The sequence below is a fragment of the Onychomys torridus genome, chromosome 3 (genome assembly GCF_903995425.1).
Source record: "Onychomys torridus chromosome 3, mOncTor1.1, whole genome shotgun sequence".
NCBI lineage: Eukaryota > Metazoa > Chordata > Mammalia > Rodentia > Cricetidae > Onychomys > Onychomys torridus.
In genome coordinates, this window is record NC_050445.1 from 52357066 (window position 1) to 52382002 (window position 24937).

At 41.6% G+C, this 24937-nt stretch overlaps 1 protein-coding gene across 1 annotated transcript in view; it reads right to left on the bottom strand.

Annotated features, from left to right (window-relative positions):
• Positions 1–17546: 17546 nt before the first annotated feature.
• Positions 17547–24937, bottom strand: part of Tes (testin LIM domain protein) — a 39719-nt gene continuing 32328 nt past the window's right edge. The window contains exons 5-7 of the mRNA XM_036181614.1: positions 22907–23122; positions 22434–22592; positions 17547–17915 (exon numbers count right to left, since the gene is read on the bottom strand). Coding sequence (XP_036037507.1) covers positions 17727–17915; positions 22434–22592; positions 22907–23122 — 564 coding nt within the window. The 3' untranslated portion in view covers positions 17547–17726. The remainder of the gene's footprint in view (positions 17916–22433; positions 22593–22906; positions 23123–24937) is intronic.

The following is a 24937-nucleotide window of genomic DNA, read 5'->3' on the forward strand; positions in this document are numbered from 1 at the left end:
TAAATCTAAAATAAATGGACAATTTCTAAATAGACACCACTCACCAAAGTCAAAACAAGATCAGATAAACAATTTAAACTGACCTATAACCCCCAAGACAATAGAAGCAGTCATTAAAAGTCTCCCAACCAATAAAAGTCCCAGGGCCAGATGGATTTAGCTCAGAATTCTACCAGAGTTTCAAAAAAGAGTTAATACCAACACTCCTCAAATTATTCCACACAACAGAAACAGAAGGAACATTGCCAAATTCTTTTTATAAGGCCACAATTACCTTGAAACCCAAACCACACAAAGACCCATCAAAGAAAGAGAATTACAGACCCATTTCCCTCATGAACATTGATGCAAAAATACTTAATAAAATACTGGCAGATTGAATCCAAGAACACATTAAAAAAAAATCATTCACCATGATCAAGTAGGCTTCATCCCGGAGATGCAGGGATGGTTCGGTTTAAAAACAAAAACAAAAAACTGTCAATGTAACCCATCATATAAACAAACATATGATCATCTCATTAGATGCTGAAAACGTCTTTTAAAAAATCCAGCACCCTTTCATGATAAAGGTCTTGGAGAGAGCAGGGATACAAGGTACATACCTAAACATAATAAAGGCAATTTACAGCAAGCTAATATCAAATTAAATGGAGAGAAACTTAAAGCAATTCCAAATCAGGAATAGGACAAGACTGTCCACTCTCCCCATATCTATTTAATATATTACTTGAAGTTATAGCTAGAGCAGTAAAACATCTAAAGGAGATCAAGGGTATACAAATTGGAAAGGAAGAAGTCCAAGTATTGCTATTTGCAGATGATAGGATAATATACATAAGTGACCCCAAAAATTCTACTGGGGAACTCTTACAGTTGATAAACACCTTTAGCAAAGAAGCTGGATACAGATTTAACTTAGAAAAATCAGTAGCGCTGGGTGGTGGTGGCATACGTCTTTAATCCCAGCACTTGGGAGACAGAGCCAAGCAGATCTCTGTGAGTTTGAGGCCAGCCTGGTCTACAGAGCGAGATCCAGGACAGGCAACAAAACTACACAGAGAAACCTTGTCTCAAAAAACAAAACAAAACAAAATCAGTAGCCCTACTATACACAATAAATGAGCTGAGAAAGAAATCATGGAATCAACACCCTTCATGATAGCCACAAACAATATAAACTATCTTAGGTTAACTCTAACCAAGCAAGTGAAAGACCTGTATGACAAGACCTTCATCTTTGAAAAAAGAAATTAGAAAAGATATCAGAAGATGGAAAGATTGTCCCATACTCATGGATCTGTAGGATTAATATAGTAAAAATGACCATATTACCAAAATCAATCTGTGGATTCAATACTGTTGTTGGTTGTGTTTTTACTCTTATACTGTTGGAGGGGCTAGCCACCCAGTTCCCAAATAATCACATGGAGGCTTATTTTTACTTATGAATGCCCAGCATTAGCTTGGCTTATTTCTAGCCAGCTTTTCTTAACTTAAATTATCCTATCTATTTTTTGCCTCTGGGTTTTTATCTTTCTCTATGCTATATACCTTTCTTTACTTTTTGCTGCATGCCTGGCTGTATAGCTGTGTAGCTGGGTGGCTGGCTCCTGATGATCTCCTCCCCTTCTCCTTTTGTGCCCTGAACTTCTCTTCCCAGATTTGTTTTCCTATCTGTTCTCTCTACCTGCCAGCCCTGCATATCTTTTCTCCTGTCTGACTATTGGTTGTTTATTAGATCAATCAGGTGTTTTAGACAGGCAAAGTAGCGTAGCTTCACAGAGTTAAACAAATGCAACATAAAACAATGCAACACATCTTTGCATCATTAAACAAATGTTCCACAACATAAACAAATGTAACATAACTAATATAACACAAAACATTACAATTTCCATCAAAATTTCACCACATTTCTTTACAGACCTTGAAAGAACAATACTCAACTTCATATGGAAAAACAAAAAACCCAGGACAGCTAAAATGGTCCTATACAATAAAAGAACTGGAGGTCTCATCACCCACTATCCTCTATTTCAAACTGCAATAGTAATAAAAAACCACGTGTATTAGCACAAAAATAGGTTGATCAATGGAATTGAGTTGAACACCTAGGTGTAAATCCATACACCTATGGACACCTGATTTTTGACAAAGAAGCCAAAAATGTACAATGGATAAAAGAAACCATCTTCAACAAATGGTGCTGGCATAACTGGATGTCAATGTGTAGAAGGCTGCAAATAGATCCATATCTGTCACCTTGCACAAAACTTAAATCCAAGTGGATCAAAGACCTCAACATAAATCCAGTTACACTGAACCTGATACATGAGAAAGTGGGGAATGTCCTCGAATGCATTGGCACAACAAATGGTGCTGGTCTAATTGGATACCAGCATGTAGAAGAATGCAAATGAATCCTTTTATATTACTCTTTAAAAAACTCAAATCCAAGTGGATCAAAGACCTCAACATAAATCCAGTTACACTGAACCTGATACATGAGAAAGTGGGGAATGTCCTCGAATGCATTGGCACAGGAGACACCTTCCTGAACAGAACACCAATCATGCAGACACTAAGAACAGTTAATAAATGGGACCTCATGAAACTGAAAAGCTTCCCCATTGATCACTAATTGAGAAAATACCTTACAGCTGGATCTCATGGAGGCATTTTCTTAAAGGAGGCTCCTTTCTCTCTGAAGACTCTAGCTTGTGTCAAGTTGACACACCAAATCAGCCAGTACAACTGACCCCTATCAATTTGACACACAAACACGTCACTATTAAGCCACAACCCTCCCTTTCTTATTCATCCCACAAGATCTTAGATAACCTTAAAAGTACCAATTTGAATTTACAAATTCAAACACATTCAAATTTCAGTCCCTTTAAAATAGCCAATCTCTTTAAAAATCCAACGACTTTTAAAATTCAAGTCTGTCAACTATAGGCTTCAGTTAAAAATGCTCTTACTTCAAGAAGGAAAAATCAGGGCACAGTCACAATTAAATCAAAGCAAAACAAAATTTCACCATCCAGTGTCTGGGATTCACTCATGATCTTCTGGATCCATCCAACGAGCTTGGGTTCTCTGTGCTCTCAGGAAATGATTCCTAGAATGTTTCACCTCAATGATGCTGGTCTCTTCTTAATCACTGCTAATTTCTTAGCTCTAGCTGACCAGCATCAAGTATTCAGCAAAGCCAATTTTTGCTTTAATAGTTCTTGTATCTTGTCAATCACTGGTTAGCTGATTCTTCAACCCCAGCTAATCAGAACCACAGGCTCTTAATTCAAAATAACAAATGGTCCTGATAGAATCTTTAAACTTCCCTCTGAAACTTCATGAGCCAGGCCTCCATTTTCTATATTGCTCTCAACATTCTTATCTTCCAAGGTCCCACAGAATATCCTACAGATCTTTTAACACCCAATGGTTCTTCTAGCCCAAAGTCCTTAGACAATCCTCCCTAAAACAATATTAGGTCTGTCACAGCAATATCCCATTATACTGGTACCAATTTCTGTCTTAGTTAGGGTTTCTATTGCTGTGAAGAGACATCATCACCATGCCAACTCTAATAAAGGAAAACATTTAATTGGGCTGACTTACAGTTCAGAGGTTCAGTCCATTATTATCATTGTGGGGCATGGCAACATGCAGGCAGGCATGGTGCTGGAGAAGTAACTGAGAGTCCTATATTTTGCAGGCAACAGGAAGTGATCTGAGACACTTAGTGTGGCTTGAGCGTATATGAGACCTCAAAGCCCACCTCCACAGTGACAGACTTCCTCCAACAAGGCCACACCCACTCCAACAAAGCCATACCTCCTAATAGTGTCACTCCCTTTGGGATCCATTTTCTTTCAACAGACCCACATTCTACTCTCTAGCCCCCAAAGCTTGCAGCCATATCATAATAAAAAAAATGCATTCAGTCCAACTTCAAAAGTCTCCATAGGCTATCACAGTCTCATCAATTTTTAAAAATCCAAAGTTCAAAGTCTCTTCTAAGATTCATGCAATCTTTTAACCATAATCCCCTACAAAATCAAAATCAAAAAGCAGATCACATACTTCCAACATATAATGGCACAGGGTATATATTATCATTCCAAAACATAGGAAAAGGACCATAGGAAGGAAATACTGGACCAAAGCAAGATTGAAAACCAGCTAGGCAAACTCCAAACTCTATACCTCCAGGTCTGATGTCAAAACGCTTTTCAGGTCTCCAAATCCTTTCAGCTTTGTTGAAGGCAACACACTTCTTTCTTTTGGGCTATTTCCACTCCTTGTTAGCAGCTTTCCTAGGCAGGTATCCCACGATTCTGGCATCTCTAACATCTCAGGGCCCCCAAGGCATTCCAGGCTTCACCTTCACAGCTTCACACAATGGCCTCTGTAGGCCTCCATCAGGGACACCTCTGACACAGCAGCTTTTCTTAATCGCAGGGTAAATTCCATAAGCGCTTTCTTCTGTCCTTAACTCTAAAGCCAGAACCACATGGCTGAAGCTGCCAAGTTCTACTGCTTGCTGGGGCTAGAACATGGCCCCCTTGTTCAATTACATCTTCACAGGCTTTCTGTTTTCCACATTCACTGCCTAAGCCTGGTTGTCTTGAAATTGGATCTGTAGACCAGGCTGACCTCAAACTCAAAGATCCACCAGCCTCTGCCTTCCAAGTGCTGGGATTAAAGGCATGCACCACCACATTAAGCCCTAAGATTTTCTTCAGTTCCTTTTCACAAGTTGGAAATTTATCTGGGTAGGATCTTGCCCTAGGGTCACCACTCCCTTGATTCCGTTTCTTATTCTGTTTGTCTCCTCAAAAAGGACTTAGTGCCATTCTACTCCCTGAAGCTCCCTTCTCAAATATTTTTCCTCTACTCAGCTTGCTCCTTTTTATTATGTATCTTCATTAGAGTTAACACAATAGAGTCTATACTAGGCTGTTTTGAGATTTCCTCTACCAAGGGAACTAATACAAAACTCTTCACTTTAGCCCCAGGTATACTTTTTGGACAAGGGTAAAAGGCAGCCATATTCTTCACCAAAATATCACAAGAATGATTTCTAGGCAACATATTAAAATTCTTCTCCTCTGAAACCCATTGAGTCACCATCCCCTACCCAGTTCAAATCACACTCAGCACCACTGCCTTCCATGCTCCTACTAGTATGCCAATTAAGCAGTGTTTAAAGCATCCCACTGCTTTCCTAACCCAAACTTCTGAAATTGGAATTCCTCCAAACGAAAACATGGTCAGGTCTGTCACAGCAATACTCAACTTCTGGTACCAACTTGTCTTAGGGTTTCAGTGGCTGCAACAAAATGCCATGACCAAAAGTCAAGTTGGGGAGGAAAGGGTTTATTTGGCTTACACTTCCACACTGCTGTTTATCACTGAAAGAAGTCAAGGATAAAAATTCAAACAGGGCAGGAACCAGGAGGCAGGAGCTGATGCAGAGGCCATTAAGGAGTGCTGCTTACTGGCTGCTCCCCCTGGCTTGCTCAGCCTGCTTTCTTATAAAACCCAGGAGATGGCATCACCCACCATGGGCTGAGCCCTTCCCCTGTGATCACTGATTGAGAAAATGCCTTAAGCTGGATCTCCAGGAGGCATTTCCTCAACTGAACCCCTTCCCCTTTGATGACTCTAGCTTGTGTCATATTGACACACAAAACCAGCCAGTACATCCTTAATAGTCAGAACCTGGGAACAACCTAGAAGTCCCTCAACTGAAGAACAGATAAAGAAAACATATCAATCTGAGTATTACTCAGCTGTTAAAAAAAAACAATGACATTGGGCTGGAGAGATGGCTCAGTGGTTAAGTGCACTGGCTGCTCTTCCAGGTTCAATTCCCAGCACCCACATGGCAACTCAAAACTGTCTGTAACTCCAGTTCCACGGGTTCTGACACCCTCACACAGACATACACTCAGACAAGAGAAAAAGATTATAAAAAAAAAAAAAGCAAACAAACAAAAACAAAACAAAACAAAGAAAAACAACTAATGACACCATGAAATTTGCTGGGAAGTGGATGGAACCAGAAAAGATCAAACTGAGTGAGGTAACCCAGACCCAGAAAGACAACCTCGGTATAGACTCATTCATGAGTGGATATTAGCTGTAAAGTAAAGGAGAATCATGCTATAATCCACAGCCCCAGAGAAGCTAAGTAAAAAGGAGGGCTTAAGCGGCAGGGGTGAGGAGGTGCGGGGATGGGGGGTGCGGGGGGAGGGGCCACTGAGGGGTGGGGGTGCGTGAATCTCCCTGGGAAGGAAAATAGAGTGGACATGGGCAGTGCACGAGGGGGAGTGGAGGTCTGAGATGGGGTGGGGTAGGAACGGGGACAGGAGAGATTAGGTGTGGGAAGGATGGAGGGAGAGACTCCTGGAATCTGGGAGCATCTCTGGAAGGAGTGGAAACCTAGCGCAATGGAAACTCCCGGAATCTATGCGGGTGGCCTGAGCTGAGACTCCTAGCAATAAGGATTCAGAGCCTGAACTGGATTTCTCCTGAAGACTTCCAGGGGAGGAACTGAGACACCAGTGGAACCACAAACCTTTTGACCTACAATTTGTCCTGCCTGTAAGATGTGCTGGGGTAAAGATGGTGCAGAAATTGTGGGAGTACCAACTAGTGACTGGCATGGCTGGAGAACCTTACCATGAGAGGGAGTTCACCCCTGAGGGCTAAGACCCAGAGGTGGGATACCCCAGAGACCTAGGATAGAACCAACCAGGACTGGCAAACAATAAAAAAGATCAATGAAATGATTCTTAATGAAATGCTGCTACACACATAGATTGGTCAACTGTCCTCAGAGAGGCTTCATTCACCAACTGATGGAAACAGATGCAGACCCACAGACAAACCTTAGGCAGAATTCAGAATCCTTTGGAAGGGAAGGAGGAAGGATTACAGGAGCCAGACGGCTCAAGAACACCACAAGAAAACCCACAGAAGCAAGTAACCTGGGCTTACAGGAGCTCACAGAGACTGAACTGACAACCAGGGAGCCTGCATGGGACTGACCTAGGCCCTCTGCACATACGTTACAGTTGTGTAGCTTAGTCTTCTTATGATACTCCCAACAGTAGAAGAGGCTCTCTCTGACTTGGTTGCCTGCTTTTGAGACACCTTTCTCCTATTGGATTGTCTCATCCAGCCTTAATAGAAGAGGAGGTACCTAGTCTCACTGCAACTTGATATTCCATGGCTGGCTGATATCCACAGGAGGCCTGCCTATATCTGAAGAGAAACAGGAGAAGGAGTCCATGAGGAAGGGATAGGTGGGTGGTGGGGGCTGGGAGGAGAGAAGGGAGGGGAAACGGGTTGGGATGTAAAAACAAAAACAACAACAAATCTATAAGTCTTCTAAGAAGGTTTGTAGGGCTGTCCAAAAAAAAAAAAAAAAAAAAAAATCACTTGATGCCCAAGTGATAGTTTCATTTATAAGAAAAAAGGGTTGTCTTTAGTCTTCCACAAAAATACTAACTTTTATCCTCCAGGGATGCATACCCTGGCTTCAGTGACAGCCTGGCTGCTGCCTTGTCCTCTCCTTCAGACAGGTAGTGCTCAGTGTATCTGGAGGGGCAAGAAACTTTCATACAACTATCTCACGGTTTAAATAGGTGGGACTGGAGATTGTTAAGTAAATACAGACTCAGAAAGATACATGCCACTGTTCTTATATGTGTGTGTGTGTGTGTGTGTGTGTGTGTGTGAGAGAGAGAGAGAGAGAGAGAGAGAGAGAGAGAGAGAGAGAGAGAGAGAGAGAGAGAGAGAGAAAGATGAGAGGGAAGAGGAAAGGGTCTAAAGGGAGGGAAAATATGACAACAGAGGAAAATGGGGAAAGAATGACAATAGCCCATGTTTTCTAGCATATGGAGATCTACATTTAGTCACATACACACACACACACACACACACACACACACACACACACACACACAGTCTATACATATGTATACATTTATATGATGTAAAGACAGAAGGGGACTAGTGAGACAAGAGAAGACTGAGGGAAAAGGTGGCATGGGCAAAAATAAGAAAATAAGCCAAGTACAGTAATGTGTGTGTATGAAAATATCATAATAACAAGAAATAAAGACATTACCTACAAGTGCAAAGGGTGCTTTTTGATGATGGCCAATGCCAGGGCCCTTTGGTGACTGTAGACCGGAGCATGGAAACCACATTCAGAATGAAGTCCCAGGTTCGGCAGTGGGTCTGTGCCGTCTGCCAGCTGTCAGCTTCCCTCTTCTCTACCCCTGCTTCACACTCAGTAGCAGGACTTAGATGGAAAAGAGAAGTGTGTGTGCGCGCCATGTGCGTGTGTGTAAAACTATGCTGTATGTATTCCCCGTTAGACAGATCTGCCAGTACTCGCTAGCTTTCTTAGAATGAAGACTTTGAAAGATTCATCCTTGGAGTTCATCATTTACAATTAGATGGAAGTAGTTTATTTTAAAATTTGGCTTAAACATTCTAAGAAATAATGCAAATTGCTGATTATGACTACCACCACACACCAAGTTGAGAAACATCAAGGTCAGTCACTACATCTTTTTATCTGCTGAGTGTTGCAATAGATAGCTAGTGTGTTTGAATACCTGATTTATACCTCTGTGCTCAAGTGGGGTCATGACATTCAAACAAACAAATAAACAAAAAACCTTCTTGATGTAGGTTAAGGTCTTTGTGAGCATATGATAGCAGTTACAAACTTGGTGAGTTAAGAAGTGTCATAGATTATCTTTCTGAAAGTGCCAAGATTTATAAAGTCATGGAGATATAAGGGATGTACGCATTTAGGACTGTAGATAACAATGTATATGTATGGAAGGGTTGGAGCAGGCTGGGTTGTGCTTGATGCTCCAAGTAGGGTATAGAAATGCTATTTTCTTCCTGTACTTTGGCCAAATAGCAAAGATTGGATCAGAACAAGAGTTCCTAAACTGTGGATCCATAGCATCAGCGCCAGCTTCTTCCAGAAGCTTGTTAGGATGTGAATCCTTGGGCCATATGCAAGATTTACTGGATCAGACAGTCTGAAAAATGGAGTCCAGGTATCCATATTTTAAGAAACCTCCAGGTAGTTCTGATGCTTACTCTGGTTAGAGAACCATTGGATTGGATCAAGAGTGAAAGTGGGCACAGGAAGCCCAGAAAGGAATTTACAGTGAACCTCATGAGATCTGCTGGTTCAGAAATGAAGTGCTGGCTATGCTGATGGAGACCTTAGGCACAAGCAAATGCAAATAAGTGTTTCAGATAGCAAGGTAGTCTGCCTGGTAAGAATGCCTGGGAACAGGTTGCACTGTTTTGTGGGTGTAGGGTGTGATAAAATAGCAATGGCCTGTGGCTTAGAAACTAACTCAGAAAAGGCTCAAGAAGGAGGAATGAGATAGCGGGAAGAGCAAGCCAGAGTCCAGTAACTAACCACCTTGAAGATGTCACAATGTCTCTTTTTCTGAACTCACATATTTGCTGTCCATTTAAGTGAATTCTTGCCAAGAATTGTTTTCCCAAATGATGTTGTTGCCTAATTCTACAAGCCAACACAATCCTCAAACTTCAGAACCATGCATGCAAGCACACCTTCTAGATGAAGACTTAATCTAAATAATTACCGTAGCCATCTCTGTGGATTGAAAATGCAACAGTCTGGCCCTATCCCTCAAAGTGTAGCCCAGCCCCTTGCTTGCTGCAGCACCGGGAGAGGGGAGGACCAGCTGAAATTGGGCTGACCAACTTCCCTACCACCCAGGTCCAGATCCAGGGCCTACCCTATCTATGAGCTGTTGGAGTACCCTGAAGGGGCCGGCCCTGTGGAACCATAGCCACAGGATCTCCATGGCTCAGGACAACAGCAGAATATCCAAGAGGAGTCTTGGTGAGTGAGGGTCTAGTACTGATGGCATAGCAAAAGCCAGAGGCTCTGAACCAGACCAATGTCTCATTGAAATGGCTGGGCGGTGGTGGCACACACCTTTAATCCCAGCACTCAGGAGGCAGAGGCAGGTGGATCTCTGTGAGTTCGAGCCCAGCATGGTCTACAAAGTGAATTCCAGGAAAGGTAAGCTACACAGAGAAACCCTGTCTTGAAACCAAAAAAAAAAAAAAAAAAAAGAAAAAAAAAAAAAAAGAAAGAAAGAAAGAAAAAAGAAAGCTTAGGGCAAGGGCAAAGGGGGCATACTACACGGTGATACATCCATACCACAGCACCCAATGCCACTAAGACAAATGAATATGTGATGGAGAGGCAGGAAGGATGGTGGAGCAGAATGATACAAACACAGCAATAGCTGTGACTAGTATGTAGAAGACTGCAATTGATAGAGAAGCAGGTTGATGCCAGAGGGGTCAGTGAGATGTACTTTTTTATTCAATCTTAATTTTTATTTATCATTTGTTTATTTGTTTGTTTCTTGTTTTCATTTGCAGGAGAGGTTACAAGGACGGACGCCAGATATGGAAGGACTGGGAAATGGGTAGGATTGGGGTGCATGATGTGAAATTCCCAAAGAATCAATACAAAAGTTATGTTAAAGAAAAAATTTTTTTAAAAAGATGCAACAGCCTCTTCCTGGTTCAGAAAACTACTTTTGTTGTGGTTGGCTATAGACCTAGCCCTCTTGGTATAAATCACAACAGGCTGTTAGTCATGGATGTTCTACTTTCGTTTACCTCTGATGGGATGAACACATGACTCATTTGTAGCCAGGGGAACAGAAAGGTAGGTAAGCCTGCTGGGGAGTTCTGGAAACGATTTTTCCTCTGGTCTAGTGTGTAAAGCATTTCGTGTACCTCTTTTCACCCGTATTACTCATGCTGGTGTCGGGGAACTGGTGCTGAATAAGTGACCGATCCTCGGATGGAAGGCACCATGGACCACAACAGAGTGGGCAGGTAACACAGACTTGTCTGAGCCAGGTCCGGTTAGCTGACCATCTCCCGTAGGGATGACGCAGGTGTTCTCAGTTGCTGCCCACGGCATTCCGATTACTCACCTTTCTCTAGAAAACCAATGCGGAGAACAGCAGACCTCTAGCCCTTTTACCCCAGGCATCCAGAGCTTTCAGGCTCATTTGGAAAGCAGACACCCATTCTGCTCTGTTAGTCTCCTCATCTGACCCTCTCCCTTCCTGAGCTCGTCCTTCTTGACATTCTAAGTGCTGTGAACTGGAGACTCCCATCTATTTAAAACCTCTTCAGTTTGTAGCTGCAATAAACTCCTTGTTTTATCTCAGTGTCTCTGTTTTACATTTAAATTTTCCTTTTATAATACTCTCGAGTGGAGACTATTTTTTTTCTCCCATGTAGGCAGGTTGGTCGCAGTGCCCGAGAGGTAGGTCGGTAGGTGCCTTCCTCATGCGTTCTCTCTTATTTGTGCTTACTCCTTTTGTTTTTGACAGTCACAGTCTTTGAAAGTGTGGTACATCTCCTCAGGCCTTAACATCTGTTTCTTTTCCAATCATTCAATTCCATTTTGTTTTGAATGTTTAAAAATTATTATTGTTGCTTGATGGTGGTGCATGCCTTTAATCCCTGCACTGAGGAGGAGGAGGCAGAGGTGGTTGGATCTCCATGAGTCGGAGGCCAGCCTGGTCTACAGAGTGAGTTCCAGGACAGTCAGCACTACACAGAGAAACTCTGTCTCAGGAAAAAAAAAAAAAAGATTGTGTTAACTAAGAGTTCCAATGGTATGCTCCCAGTGAAAGGGCGAACTGATTAGATAAAGCTCTTTAAGCATTTTATAAGTGCATGAGAGAGAAGAAGACTCTTCATCAAGCTAGAATGTTAGTTAGATTGTGTGATATAAACCCTATTTAATTGAGAGAAGTGGTTCTTGGCATATGTGTTTCCATTTTCTATCAAATTCCGGAACATTCCTTCATAGCCTTTGATAACATTAGTTCCTAGCTTATTCTTTCTTGCTTTTTGTTGTTGCTGTTGTCATTATGTGATGACCTCAATATACTCAGGGGTGTTCAAGCAACACTTGTGCCTGTTCTTTGTTTTTTGTCTTTCTGTCATCCTAAAATCCATCCTATCTACCCGTAACTAGAGAAAATATATATATATAATTTTTTTTTTTGGCCAGGTGTCTGTTTTGACTCCTAAACCTACTTTTCTTTTGCACTATACCATGGCATCCCAGTTCTTGGTCAGACGGTATTTATGGAGAATTGACTTCAATATGTCTACATACAATAGTGGCTGACTCTGGCAATGGTAACTGGGTATAAGGTGCTTTTGTTATTGGGTGAAGGTCAAGATATCCTGGGGAAAAGCAGCATTGAGGAAAAATCAATAGCAGCCTTTATAAATGTCATTTAAAATGCCATTCAAAACAAGTAGAAAGGTTAATGGTATTTTGTTTTGAGTGTTTCAAAATATATTATCAGATTAAATAGAAGCTACAATGACATGCTCCCCATGAAAGGACAGAATAATTAGCCACAGGTATTTAGGCACCTAGTAAATATATGAATTAAAAAAGATTCTATTAATCAAACCAGAATGCCTGTCAGGTTGTGTGCTAAAACTCTTATCTATATAACCCAGGGAAATGGGCCTTTTTCATATATGGGAGCAGTCAGTTAAGTCAAGAGTTAACATTGAGCACCTGGATCAGCAGTGGTCAGGACAGGCAGAGGGTAGCAGATAAGAAATGGCTACCAAGTAATTTTTTTTTTTTTTTTTTTTTTTTTTTTAATGGAGCCAGGGACAGTGATAAGTTTTCCAAGGAGTTAAGGACAAACTCAGAAGATGAGTTCAGATATGCCAGGGCATTTTGAAACAAGGGCTTAAAACTGTTCTTGGGTGGTGGTGTATCTTTGGTAACCATGGTGAAGTTGGAAGAGCTCAAACACTACGTGTTACAAATTGCTTAAGAATGACTCAATACTGAATCTCTTGCCTCTGGTGAAATTCATCTGAAACACTTGAGTCAATTTGGAAATATATGCTTAGAGACTTCAGTCACTGTGGTTTAGTTAGAGCTTATGAAAGAAAAGACAATCTGAACTGGGCAGTGGTGTCACACACCTTTAATCCCAGCTTTTAGGAGGCAGAGGTATGTGGAGCTTTGTGAGTTTGAGGCCAGCCTGGTCTACAGAAATAGTTCTGGGACAGCTAGGGCTGTTACACAGAGAAACTCTGTCTCAAAAAACCATAAGAGATAAAAATGACATGTCACAAATGTGAAAGCCAACATGCCACTAGAGTAACTTGAATGTCATAAGTGGAATTGAATAACAAAATTCCATCAAATTTTCAAAATCATAATTTTATCCAAGGTTATGTGGATGTGTGGATTCTGTGAAGGAGTTTGTGATCAACCCCTTTTAGGTAGTCTGAGCCTCCAGGGAGAGTATTAAGTGTATCACTTGACTATCCTTCAGAAACTGATGCTGATGCTGTTTCAGCATCTTCTTTAGAATTTCCTGGACCTCAAGAAGTTTCTTCCTTCTCTTTCCTCATTGAACCCCTGCTCCCGAGTTCCTAATGCTGTTTAGAGGACTAGAACAAGGGTAACTGTTATGTCTTTTGATAACCAACACAGTGGCTGCGGAGCATGAGGACATCTCTGGTTGTGCCCTAAGTATCAACAATGGTTCTATGCTCTTTTCTAATGAGGATTTTGCTACTGTTAACAGCAGTGATGTGGTTGTTAAATTCATGCCATATAAGAAATAAAAAAAAAAAAAATCTAACTTCTGTGTCAGGGAAATGAATTCACATGAGGTTCTAATGAGAAAATTTTTATTATTTTACTAATAAGTAGATAATTAGAATAAAAAAATTCTATGTTGTTCATATTTGGAAAAAGAAATGCACAAATCCAGATAAAATGACTTTTTTTTCAGCTTCCAGGGAAGGGCTTAGTGTTGGCATTTGCAGCCAGGGAAGTGTTAGTTAATGTTCTATTGCTCCCATGGTCATCTTAGGTGACCCCTCTGAAAGGCTCCTAGGGTTCCAGTAGGCCCAAGCATGGCAAACATGGCCAAGGCGGGCTTTGCTCTTCTCCCCCATTTCCTCTTCCTTGTTAAAAACTGTTAGGTTGCATCCCTAGCCACCAATGTCTATTCCCTTATTTGGCCACTGCCTCCCCTGAGGCTGACTACCAAGGTTCAGCTACGAAAGTCTTGAAGTCCAGCAATTAAAGCCCCTTGTGGCTACCTTAATTAACATGCCCAATCAAAACATACCAACTTATCCTAACACGGAGTTTCTCCTTTTACCTTTATAAACTCCCATTTGCCTATGAACCGTGTCTGTCTCCTCCCCATGCAGAGGCAGTCCTTTGCCCAGCCAGGCCAAATATCCTCTTTGTTCCTTTCCCGTTCTCCCTCATCCTCTATCTCCTCTCTGTCTCTTATTCCCTTCCCCTCTCTTCCTCGGAGGCAAATCAATCTTGGTGCTGAGAACTTGGTCTTGGGGTGTCTTGTGCTGATGCTGGTCCTTTTAGGGGTGGTGACCCACAGGTTGACAACCACTGTTCTAGAACGTGGGGTACATCTCGTTTCAGCTTTCTCGGACTTGTGAAATTTGTTCGCTTCTTGAGTTACAGGGTCTTTCCCTCCTTCCTTAAGGGAGTGTTTCTATTCAGAGGAAATGGTGGTACAGCAGAAAGGGAGCTCTGTCCTGAGCACTAGATGAAAACTAATCTCATAGAATTAGCATCTTACTCTTACATGATAATGTAATTTGAATAGCTATTTCTTATAGTCACCTAGGAAGAAGTAACAACTGAAAAATTGCCTCTATAGAACTGGCTGGTGGGCATGTCTCTGAGATGTTTTAACATTACTATTTTTCTTGTGTGTCTGTGTGTGTGTGTGTGTGTGTGTGTGTGTGTGACATTTTGTTAATTGCTAATCGTTGTAGTGCAGCCCAGCCCACTGTGGGCAGTGTCCTTCCTAGGCAAGTGTGTCTGAGCTGTGTATGAAAGCTAACTGAGCAAGCCAAAGGGAACAAGCCATCAGGGAGCATTCCTCCATAGTCTGTTTCAGTTCCTGACTCTCGGTCCCGGCCTTTCTTTCCCTCAGTAAGGGACTGTAACCTATAAACCAAATGCCCCACGGAAGTTGCTTTTAGCCATGGTGTTCCATAGCAACAGAGGTAAACTAACAAGACTGTCCAGGTACCTCGAGAACCTTTTAGCCAAGGAGTCCATGACCTTGTACTGCAAGGGCCAACTACAACTGTTCAGGGGAGAGCCAGGCCTAGTGGATCTTTACTTTTCATTCATTCCATGAACAACAGGAAATCATTCTCTTAGTGAATGTCATGTTAGTGCCAGCCCTATTCTGTCTTAGCTGGAGGCACAGGGACAGCAGGGCAGATTTGGGAAGAGTCTGCTGTGGTTGTGTGAAGGGGGTTCCACTCAACTTCATTCTCACTCTGCCAATGTCTGGGAAACTTTAGAGACAAAATGGACTGGAAAATATGTTGGTATTTAAGACAAACCAAGGTGAAGATAAGTGTAAAGGACTCGTTACAGGATATTGAATGTAGGATTGGATTGCTCCTTTCAACATTGTTCTAGGTGTTCAAACTCCAAAAGGTGCTTTTCATTGTTAGAGACAACACAATGCAGAGGAAATACAGTGTACTTGTTAAGTACTTATGTACATTCTCTGTGTGTGTGTGTGTGTGCGCATAACACATAGAGCAATGGCATCCAACAGAAAAATAGTAACTGAAAACAAAACAAAGCAAAACAAAATGGAAATCAACAAACAAACAAAAATACAAGCCAACTTTCCTGAGTATGTGTCAGAAAAATTAAAACCACTAAGACAGAAATACTTCAGACTTGGGGAGGTGGGGGAAGGAGGCAGAATGTGTTTGTCCGGCATGCACAAAATTCTTGAGTTTGGTCAACAGCACAGCAGAAACTGGTTTCAGGGTACACTCCTACCTAATCCTAGTATTTGGACAAAGAGGCAAAAAGATCAGAAGTTCAAGGTCATCGTTTGCTACATAGTGATTTTGAGGTCATCCTAAGATACATGAGACCCTGTCTCAAAATAAAACAAGACTGACTGCAAACACACACACACACACACACACACACACACACACACACACACACACACACACACACACGAAGTCTGATACCAATCTAGAATCTAGAAAAAATCTCTAGGAAATTTTAGAAGATCGTATTTATATAGCTAGGCATAATGGAGCACACTTGAAATCTTAATGCTTGGGAGGCTAATTAATGCAGGAGAAGGGAGAGTCTGAAGCAGGGAGTGGGGGTCCTGGTGAGATCCCATCTAAAAAGCAAAACACAAGAGAAAGAAAGAAAGAGAGAGAGAGAAAGAAAGAAAGAAAGAAAGAAAGGAAGGAAGAAAAGGACCTTCCCAAACAACTGAAAATGCAATACTTGGTGCTCTTTCTAAAGTTTAACTAAAATAACGACACCTTTAATAAAAACGCCTGCATGGCCTCAGAATTACGATTACGAATAAGTCCTGACTGAGGGCTTCCTGAAACTTGTTCTTTCTCTGCACTGGGAAGCCCAGGTCGGTTCTGTGCTGTCAGAAGCAGCCTTTCCTTTTGTCAGGGTTATTTTTACTCTTGGAGACATCGCCCCCTGCTGTACCAGATACTTAACTGCAAAAAGGATGTGGAAAAGACGATTGTTAAAGTGAAAGAGACTTTATTTTGAATAACATATATAATAGTCATTCCATTTAATATTTATAGTGCATAGTTATGTAGGAAAGCATACAAGGGAAAACGTTAAAAACACCCAGTGATGGGAGTGTACAGGTAAGAAGACAGTCTGTGTCTACAGCAAGCTTAGAGGTAGCGCAAGGGAGTTTCCATCAAATGAGGCTGAATCATGCAAAAAATTGAGCCAAAGCATTGCAGACAAGTGACATCAGCACAAGTTATAATTCCCTGGGTATGAAATCCATGCAGACTCTTTGGATTTCAAAAAAAGCTCAATGAATAGCCTGGTTTCATGTTCTAGACAAAACAATCTCTAAGAGCAAAGTGCACATATTGTTTTACCACATACATATAAAATATTCAAGGCCATAAATGGAAGTCACTAGATGACACAAGAGAACTTGGAGAGGTAAAGTAAATACAAGGAAATGCAGTGAGAAAGAGTCCCCTTTGTCTCAAGGAGGGAATGTGAAGGCTGAGGCATTGGAATGCCCACTATGCACCACATGCGTGTCTGCCAGAAGGAACTCACTGAGCAACATCCTACAGTTCCATGACACAGGCTAAGTGTGGAGTGTTGCATCAGGCAACATCTAATTAATTTCCTTTACATTTTCCACGTGAATCAAAGTATAGGAGTCAAAATGTTCATCTGTCCCAGGACACTAACTTTTAAATAACTATAATTTGGCACTAGGGGTAGGCAATTACAAAGACTGAATTCAAGCTTCCAACTCAAGGATTTCATGTGTGGAAATAAAAGCTATAATTCTTTACTGTTTTATTATTATTTTTTTAAAAATCACATGCTTAAAGCAGTAATTTAAAATTAAGACAGACAAAATTCATAAGGTTAAAAAAAGGAAAATTTTGGACAAAATCTTCTGGTTTGCTCTATAGGTTTTTTTTCCTTTTATTATTATTGTTTTTGAATTGCATTTTATTGTGAAATGCAGGCCACTTTGGACAGCTATGGCTCAAGACTGCTCGGTTCTCTCCTCCTAGGACATCATCTTCTTACACTGCATGGAACAGAAAACCATCCCTTCGACGGGCATGAACTTCTGCCCGATAAGACACTTGCTGCAGCAGGAACATAGGAAGCACTCTGTGGACGCATGCCAGCTGAAGTTATTGTAGGTCACTCTCTGCACTTCCGGGTCGATGGCGTTGTGGCAGCCTTGGCACACCTGTTTGGGAATAGAACAAGTGGGAGAGGGTTAGAGACCGACCACGTCAGCCACACTGGCCCCTGGGAGCAAACTGAAGCGGAGTCTTCGGATTGTAAGTTGGAAAATGATCTAAAAAATCCACAAGTGACAGTGGCATCTTTGTGAATCACTTGAGGCAGCAGGGACCTACCTATATATGCCGAGCAAAGTGAGAAATAGCAGGTAGAGGGGGACAGGTGGAAGGTGCTTCTAAGATGTCCCGAGGGTGTTATAAATTCTGACAGCAAATCCCAAAGCCCTGCATTTGGCTCCAGTTCATTTTATTGGATTTTACAAAAGTAATTAAAAGGAAGCTTATAAGACTGGTTTTCCTCACTCATTAAAGCTCTGAAGAGGTAATATCATACCTATGACAGGGACATGTCATACCTATGACACGGACATGTCATACCTATGACATGGACCCATGTGATTATTAATGCCACTGATTTCTAGAGAGTAGTAAATTAAAATCATTTTCAAATACTTAAGGATTCCATTAAAAACACTGACAGTATTTGAGAATAATGAGTTCATACCATAAATATAACTTCTGGTTAATTAGCCTCCACTCCGTTATAAGATCACTTATTATTCATCTGCCATCTCTGCCATGAACTTTAATACTTTCATCCCCTGCACCACTAAGCTTGTGTTTTATCGACAATGTCTCACGCTGGGCTCCAATTCCCGACACGTCTACCTCTGCCTCCCAGGTGCTGTGGTGACCAGTGGACGCCACCATGCCTGATCTATGCAGTGCTGGGGATCAAGTCCAGAGCTTCATGCATACTACAAAAGTCCTGTTTTAACTGAACTCTATTCCCAGGCCACCATTCAGTGCCCTGTCAGTGTTATACTCAAATATACAAATGATGCAAACACACTCACACATACATATACAGCACAATATTCTTCGTAACTGAACATACACTTGACGAGAACAACCAGTCTTCCGTACCGTAGCAGGAAACTTAACTCACTGACATTTCCAAAGCACTAGAGAGTCCATCTACACTCTTGTTCAGATATGATCTGAATACATGGGAGACTTCCAAGATCTTTGTTTTAAAGAAGTGAGGAATAGCATATGACCCTGACCAATCTTAAGCGCCACTTGTTTCTTGGTCAGGAGTTACTGGTAGGGGCGAATTTCAATGCTTTGGATGAAAAGCTACCAAAACATATTTGCGAGTCGATGGGTAAACTGGCTGGGCAGTGAAGTGATCCATGTTCCATACAAGGCCACTGAAATATACTTTCCGTACACTTTAGAGCTACATAGGCTCTTATTAGAGTCTATAATCTATAGGACACATCTCTGCCTCTTGGCTGGGAAACAGGGGCATACTTTCTTTGCATAATCCAGATAGGATTCCTGGATACAACACACATCAATGTGAATACTATAAGTGCACTCCGAGTCCACCACTGCACCATGTAAACAACTGCTTTTGCGTGAACTTTCTGTAGTATAATAACTTGCGTAGAATGTTCTAGTTTTCTGTATTTCATATTAGTCTTTTGACAGTTTAAAACTGTGTTACAGAGCAGCCATTTCAAACAGAGTGTTTTATTTCCTTATGATCTGCCTTTTCCTCCATTTTTATAATATTATTTGTGGATATTTTTATTATTAGTTAAAACATACTTTTTCATTTTTAGCATATAGAAGACAAAACAACTATCCAATTATATGCAGAATTAAGGAAATTATGTAGATCAAAACTATCAAATGGCATGTTGAATTTAGGGCCTGTGGCTTCATACAGGTTAGTTCCACTAATTCATGTAGTCATCATTCACCCTAGAATCTTAAATATGATTCCATATAACACCAGCGGTTCCCTACTTATTCCAAAAGCTCAAAGCTACATGTGCAGCCAGGGCCTTCAAGGGGACAATACCCTTTACCACATTGTGCCTGGCGGCGCATTTCCTGTGTTCATAAAACTCACATAGCTCAAAGCACTATTTCCTTCCAGCCCCTGGCTTCTTTTATTTAAACTGGAGGTAGCCAATGCTACTTGTTGTCTGGCAGGTGGGCCCTGTGAACCTCCCAGATGTGAGTCCTGGGAGGCCATGGAATTCAAGAGAGCACATGGAGATGAACTAGGTATATGGCCATCTCATACCTCCTTCCAGTTAACATTTATCTCAGAAATCCTGTTTAGATTGAGAATATTTCTTTAGGTCTAAAAATAATTGTTTTCTCTGTCACTTTTTAAAAAATATTAAAATATCTACCCAAATAAACACTGTGAGTTAAATGATCTCCAAAGATTTACGTCTTATTTCATGTAGCATGCTGCATGCACAGCCGTCTTTCCTGTTCGGATGAGATAAAGATATCTTGTTTTAATACTAGGTAAAGCCAATGGTTTACTTTACTGAAAAAGTAACTCTTCTAAAACAATGGTGTATTATAAAATTAAATGATGTGTTATTCTTTTTCAAAACTGTTTCTTTGTTAAATAGATTTACTTGTCTTTACTGATTAGCTACAATAATATGGAAGGGGGCTTCAGCAGCTGACTAAGCAAATAATTATGGGTATCTGTGATGCTGTTCAAATGTTGGGAAGAAAAAAAATCCTTGTCCTCATGGATTTATATTTAGTTAAGAAAAAACAAAAACCAAGATCACAATTCTATATAAACTACACATTATGATATTATGATAGAGAAAGTCCCCAACATTTTAGGTTATATAATATACTAATACCTATAATTATTTAATATCATGTTCCTAGGAGAAGGAAAGTCTAGGGTTAGCCCCAAACAAATGAGAAGTAAGAAAAAAAAAAGTCAGGTATTCAAGTATTTCCCAAGTGGAGGAGATACTGGAGATAAAGAGATAAAAAGGGAAGCTCTACTTTCCAGCTGCTACACACACACAAACACAAACACACACACACACACACACACACACACACACACACACACACACACACACACACGAGGAACATGGAGAGGCTGGCCAGAGAGAAAGGGGTAGAGTAGGGCAGCAGAGAAGGTGCTGTGAAAATCAGTCTAGAGAAACACACAGGCAGTCTATGAAACAAGGGATAGGGACAGGTGAGAAGGAGCCAAAGGATGCAAGAGCTGACACAGACACCCCAGGCCTCGAAACGTGTCATTTGCGTTAGATGACTGCAGAAGCAGGAGGCCAGGCAGGAGGGGTGGGTACACCAAACAACAGCCTGGGCTCATGTCTGCGTTTTGGGAAGACCATCTGTCATTGTCACGGGAGATGGCTTGTAGGAAGATGACGGTTGACACGGGCTAATTTGTGATGACAGTCACTAAATTTACAAACAAGGAAGTCTGAAGCAGCAGTGGTGAGGGTCTGAGGTGGCCCGACAAGGCCAAGCGGACAGAGCATTCATGAGGCAATGAGTCAGGACTGAAGATGGGCAGACATCTACACGTGCCTTTTGTCAAAACACTGTACTTTTAGAACTACATAGAGGTACATTTTTCCCCCTTACCCAGGAGTTTCTCCTATGAAATAGCTTAGGGGGACCTTAAACTAAAAAAAAAAGTAGGAGCCTATCCTTCTCGTAAGCATAAGTCTTCCTGGCTTATGAGCCCGACTATATATGGTCATCTTTTCACCCTGTATCCACATTACCATCTCTTGGCCAGCATGCAGCAGCAGCTCTGTGTAACACAATGGATGCAATAAAAAATACACCCTCACATTAAGCGCCTGAATGGTCCACATAATAAATCTAAATATACAGGCCAATTTTTGTTATACTAGATCAATTCCATAAAGGTTTAAGAAACATTCATTTTAGTATTTTATGCGCATGAGTGTTTTGCTTGCAATATATGTTTGTGCATCATGTCTGAAGAGGACATCAGAACCCCTGAGACTGGAGGTACAGACAATTGTGAGCTGCCACGTGGGTGCTTAGAATTGAAACTGGGTCCTCTGGAAGAGCAACATCCTCTCTCTCTATTTCTCTCTCTCCCTCTCTCTTTGGTTTTTCAAGACAGAGTTTCTTTGTGTAGCTTTGGAGCCTGTCATGGAGCTCCCTTTATAGACCAGGCTGGCCTCGAACTCACAGAGATCTGCCTGCCTCTGCCTCCCGAGTACTGGGATTAAAGGCGTGCGCCACCACTGCCTGGTGCAACAAGCTCTCTTAATTGCTAAGCCAACTCTAAAGCCCCCCAAAACCATTTTAAATGGAATCTGATCTGTAATAATAAAATAAATCCATTCCTACTAGGAATTTTTTTTTCAAGATAGGAAATTATTAGCAAGCATCGTGTATAATCTCCACGGCAAACACAGAGGTAGAATGAGCCATCTTGAGGTCCTGGTAGTCAACACATTGCCAGCGTTTGAACTGCCTGGTTTTTAAATAGCCTATGCAGGAACCACATGCTTTCTTTACACAAGGCTGCCTCTTGGCTTCCCACTTTGAGGAGATCCAAAGAGAAAGTGAAGTCACCACACAGCCTGAGGCAAGTGTGTCCCTGTGCTTACCACAGCATGGTTCTTCACATAGCAGGGCTTGCACACGGGCTTGTTGTTGACCATCACGTATATTTCTCCCGCCAGAATGTTGTCACAGTCAAAGCAGCAGAAATGTTTCAGGTGCCAGTTCTGGTTCTCTGCTTGGGTGTACTCATTGCTGAATATCAGCTGGCCAGAGGAGAAAAAAACAACCCATTAGGCATCTCTCCTTTAGGCCACAGTGACAAACCCAGGTTCTTCAGACAGGCATTTAAATCAACAAGAGCAAATGCCTTCTTGGGGCTCAACATTTGAATATGATCACATTAGGTTTGAGTTTATGACCAAATTATTATTAACCTTTCATTCCCGACAGTCTTTCATTAGTTTACTCAGGATACCCAGAGTGAAAAGTAACCAGGTTAGTGCCGGCGGTCTCCCGGGTGACTGAGCCACGTGGGGCCCAGGGAGAGGCTGCAAGTGGGTGGCCCTGGAGAACATACCTCATCACAGCCAGCACAGCGGGGCTTCTCACTGTCACAGTAATGTCTGCCACAGTACAGCTTTCCATTCTTCCAGAAGTAAATCATGTCCACCAGGAGCTCACCACAGACGCTGCAGATGAAACAAGCCGGGTGCCAGAGTTTATCGTAGCCAGCCCTTTCAGCATAGATGGCCGGGTCTCCTTCCTTCATGGTCAGTCTGCAGCAGTAACAGGACTGGGGAAAGAGCCCAGACAACAACCGTCAGAGCACTGGCCTCGCAGACCCTCCTTCAGGGCATACCAAGAACTAGCTGCAAGAGAGGCCGCCGTTTCTACAGACATGACAAGACGGAATGGAAACTTCCCTGAAATGGAATTCCTCAGCTTCTTTCTATCCAACCAATGTCTTCTGCCCTATGTACAATACAACACTGTTTCCTGCATGGAAACCACTCAGGGAAAATAATAGTTGTTTCCCCCTTATTTTATGTCAGTTCCCTCAAAAGAGATTATCTAAGAGCTGCTAGTAAACTTTTTGAGGATTAAACTGTATTAATTGATGAGCCAACTGTATCTATGAGAAATACATTACAGTCAGCTCAGGCCTGATGCTCTGTTTGTCTGCATCATGATTCTCCATTATCGTCAAGTCATTACAAAAGAACTCTGAAAGAGACTTTTTGAAACTTTTGCCAATACAGCTGCACAGATCAAGTCTGAATCTAAGTATGGGCTCACAAGCAAAACTAGATTAACCTAAGCATAAGTTCTTCTTATTTATGTGTAAGGATAAGCTCTCTGATTGGATTTGAGGCCTGCTCCATAAGAGGAAATTCATACTTGTTACTATAAACCCCAGTCAAATCCATGGCTGAGGAGGTCTTAGGAAGGAACTTCCTACCATTGTTCAGCTGTACAGATACAACAAAGGCTACCCTCAGCCTTAATCATGATGAATGCAGAGACTCAGACTGCTCAGGGAGCTGAGGATACTCGATGGTGAGTAAGTAGCTCTGAAGAGATCATTTATAACACTCAGGGACTGTCTCAGAAGAGGGACTGTCTCAGAAAGACTGTAAGAATTGGAAGATAGGGAGAGAAGAGCTGTCTTCAGGGCGTGACTCTGCCATTGCAATCAGAGCAGAGGCTGTCTGCACTGGTTCTGTACAAGATGGGGCCAGTCAACAGCCCATCATGTGTTGAGGAGGGCCTCACAGGGCCTTCTTGCTGAGCTATTGGTTACTGATGGATTCTGGGGGACGGGCAATCATTGTCTATATCTGTGTACCCACTGGTGAGCCCACTAGGCTCCAGTGCATAGTTCCAATCCCATAGCCACAGAGTCCTGGTTAAACTCAGATCACAAAACAGAAATACATGAATGTGAGAAAGAGACAAGCAGGCTTAACAGGAACGAGAGGAAGATATGAGTGGGGTGGTAGCAATCAGAATGTATTATATACATCTGTGAAATTGTCAAAGCACAAACTCACTCAAACCTGAGAAAGGAACAAAAGCTTCACTAATACGGGGGTTAATAAGAAGTTCAACAGGAGTTGATAGATGCTCCCTTACTCTGATCTACATGTATCATGGTAAGGTACAAAGACTCAATGTATTCTTTGCTAAAGTCAATTAAAGAAGATGTTAGTGATGTCATTACCGCTCAGTGGTACATTGATGATATTAGTCAATGTTAGGCAATGTAATAAACTAGAGAAACATTAGATATATAAAAGATAACCAGTTAACACAAAGATTATGTTTAGAAACAGATGCTAGGGCTAGAGAGATGTCTCAGCAGTTAGGAGCACTAGGCTGTTCTTCCTGAGGATCTAGGTTCGATTCCCAGCACCCACATGGTAACTCACAATTGTCTATATCTCCAGCCCCTGGGTATCCAATCTCTTTTAGTCCCCATTGCCTGCATGTGGTACATAGACATACATGCAGATAAAAATAATTCATACACATAAAAATTAAAAATAAAATATTCAAAAAAATTTATAAAAAAACGTGCTAGATTGGTATGTTATATTCAGGTAAGAGG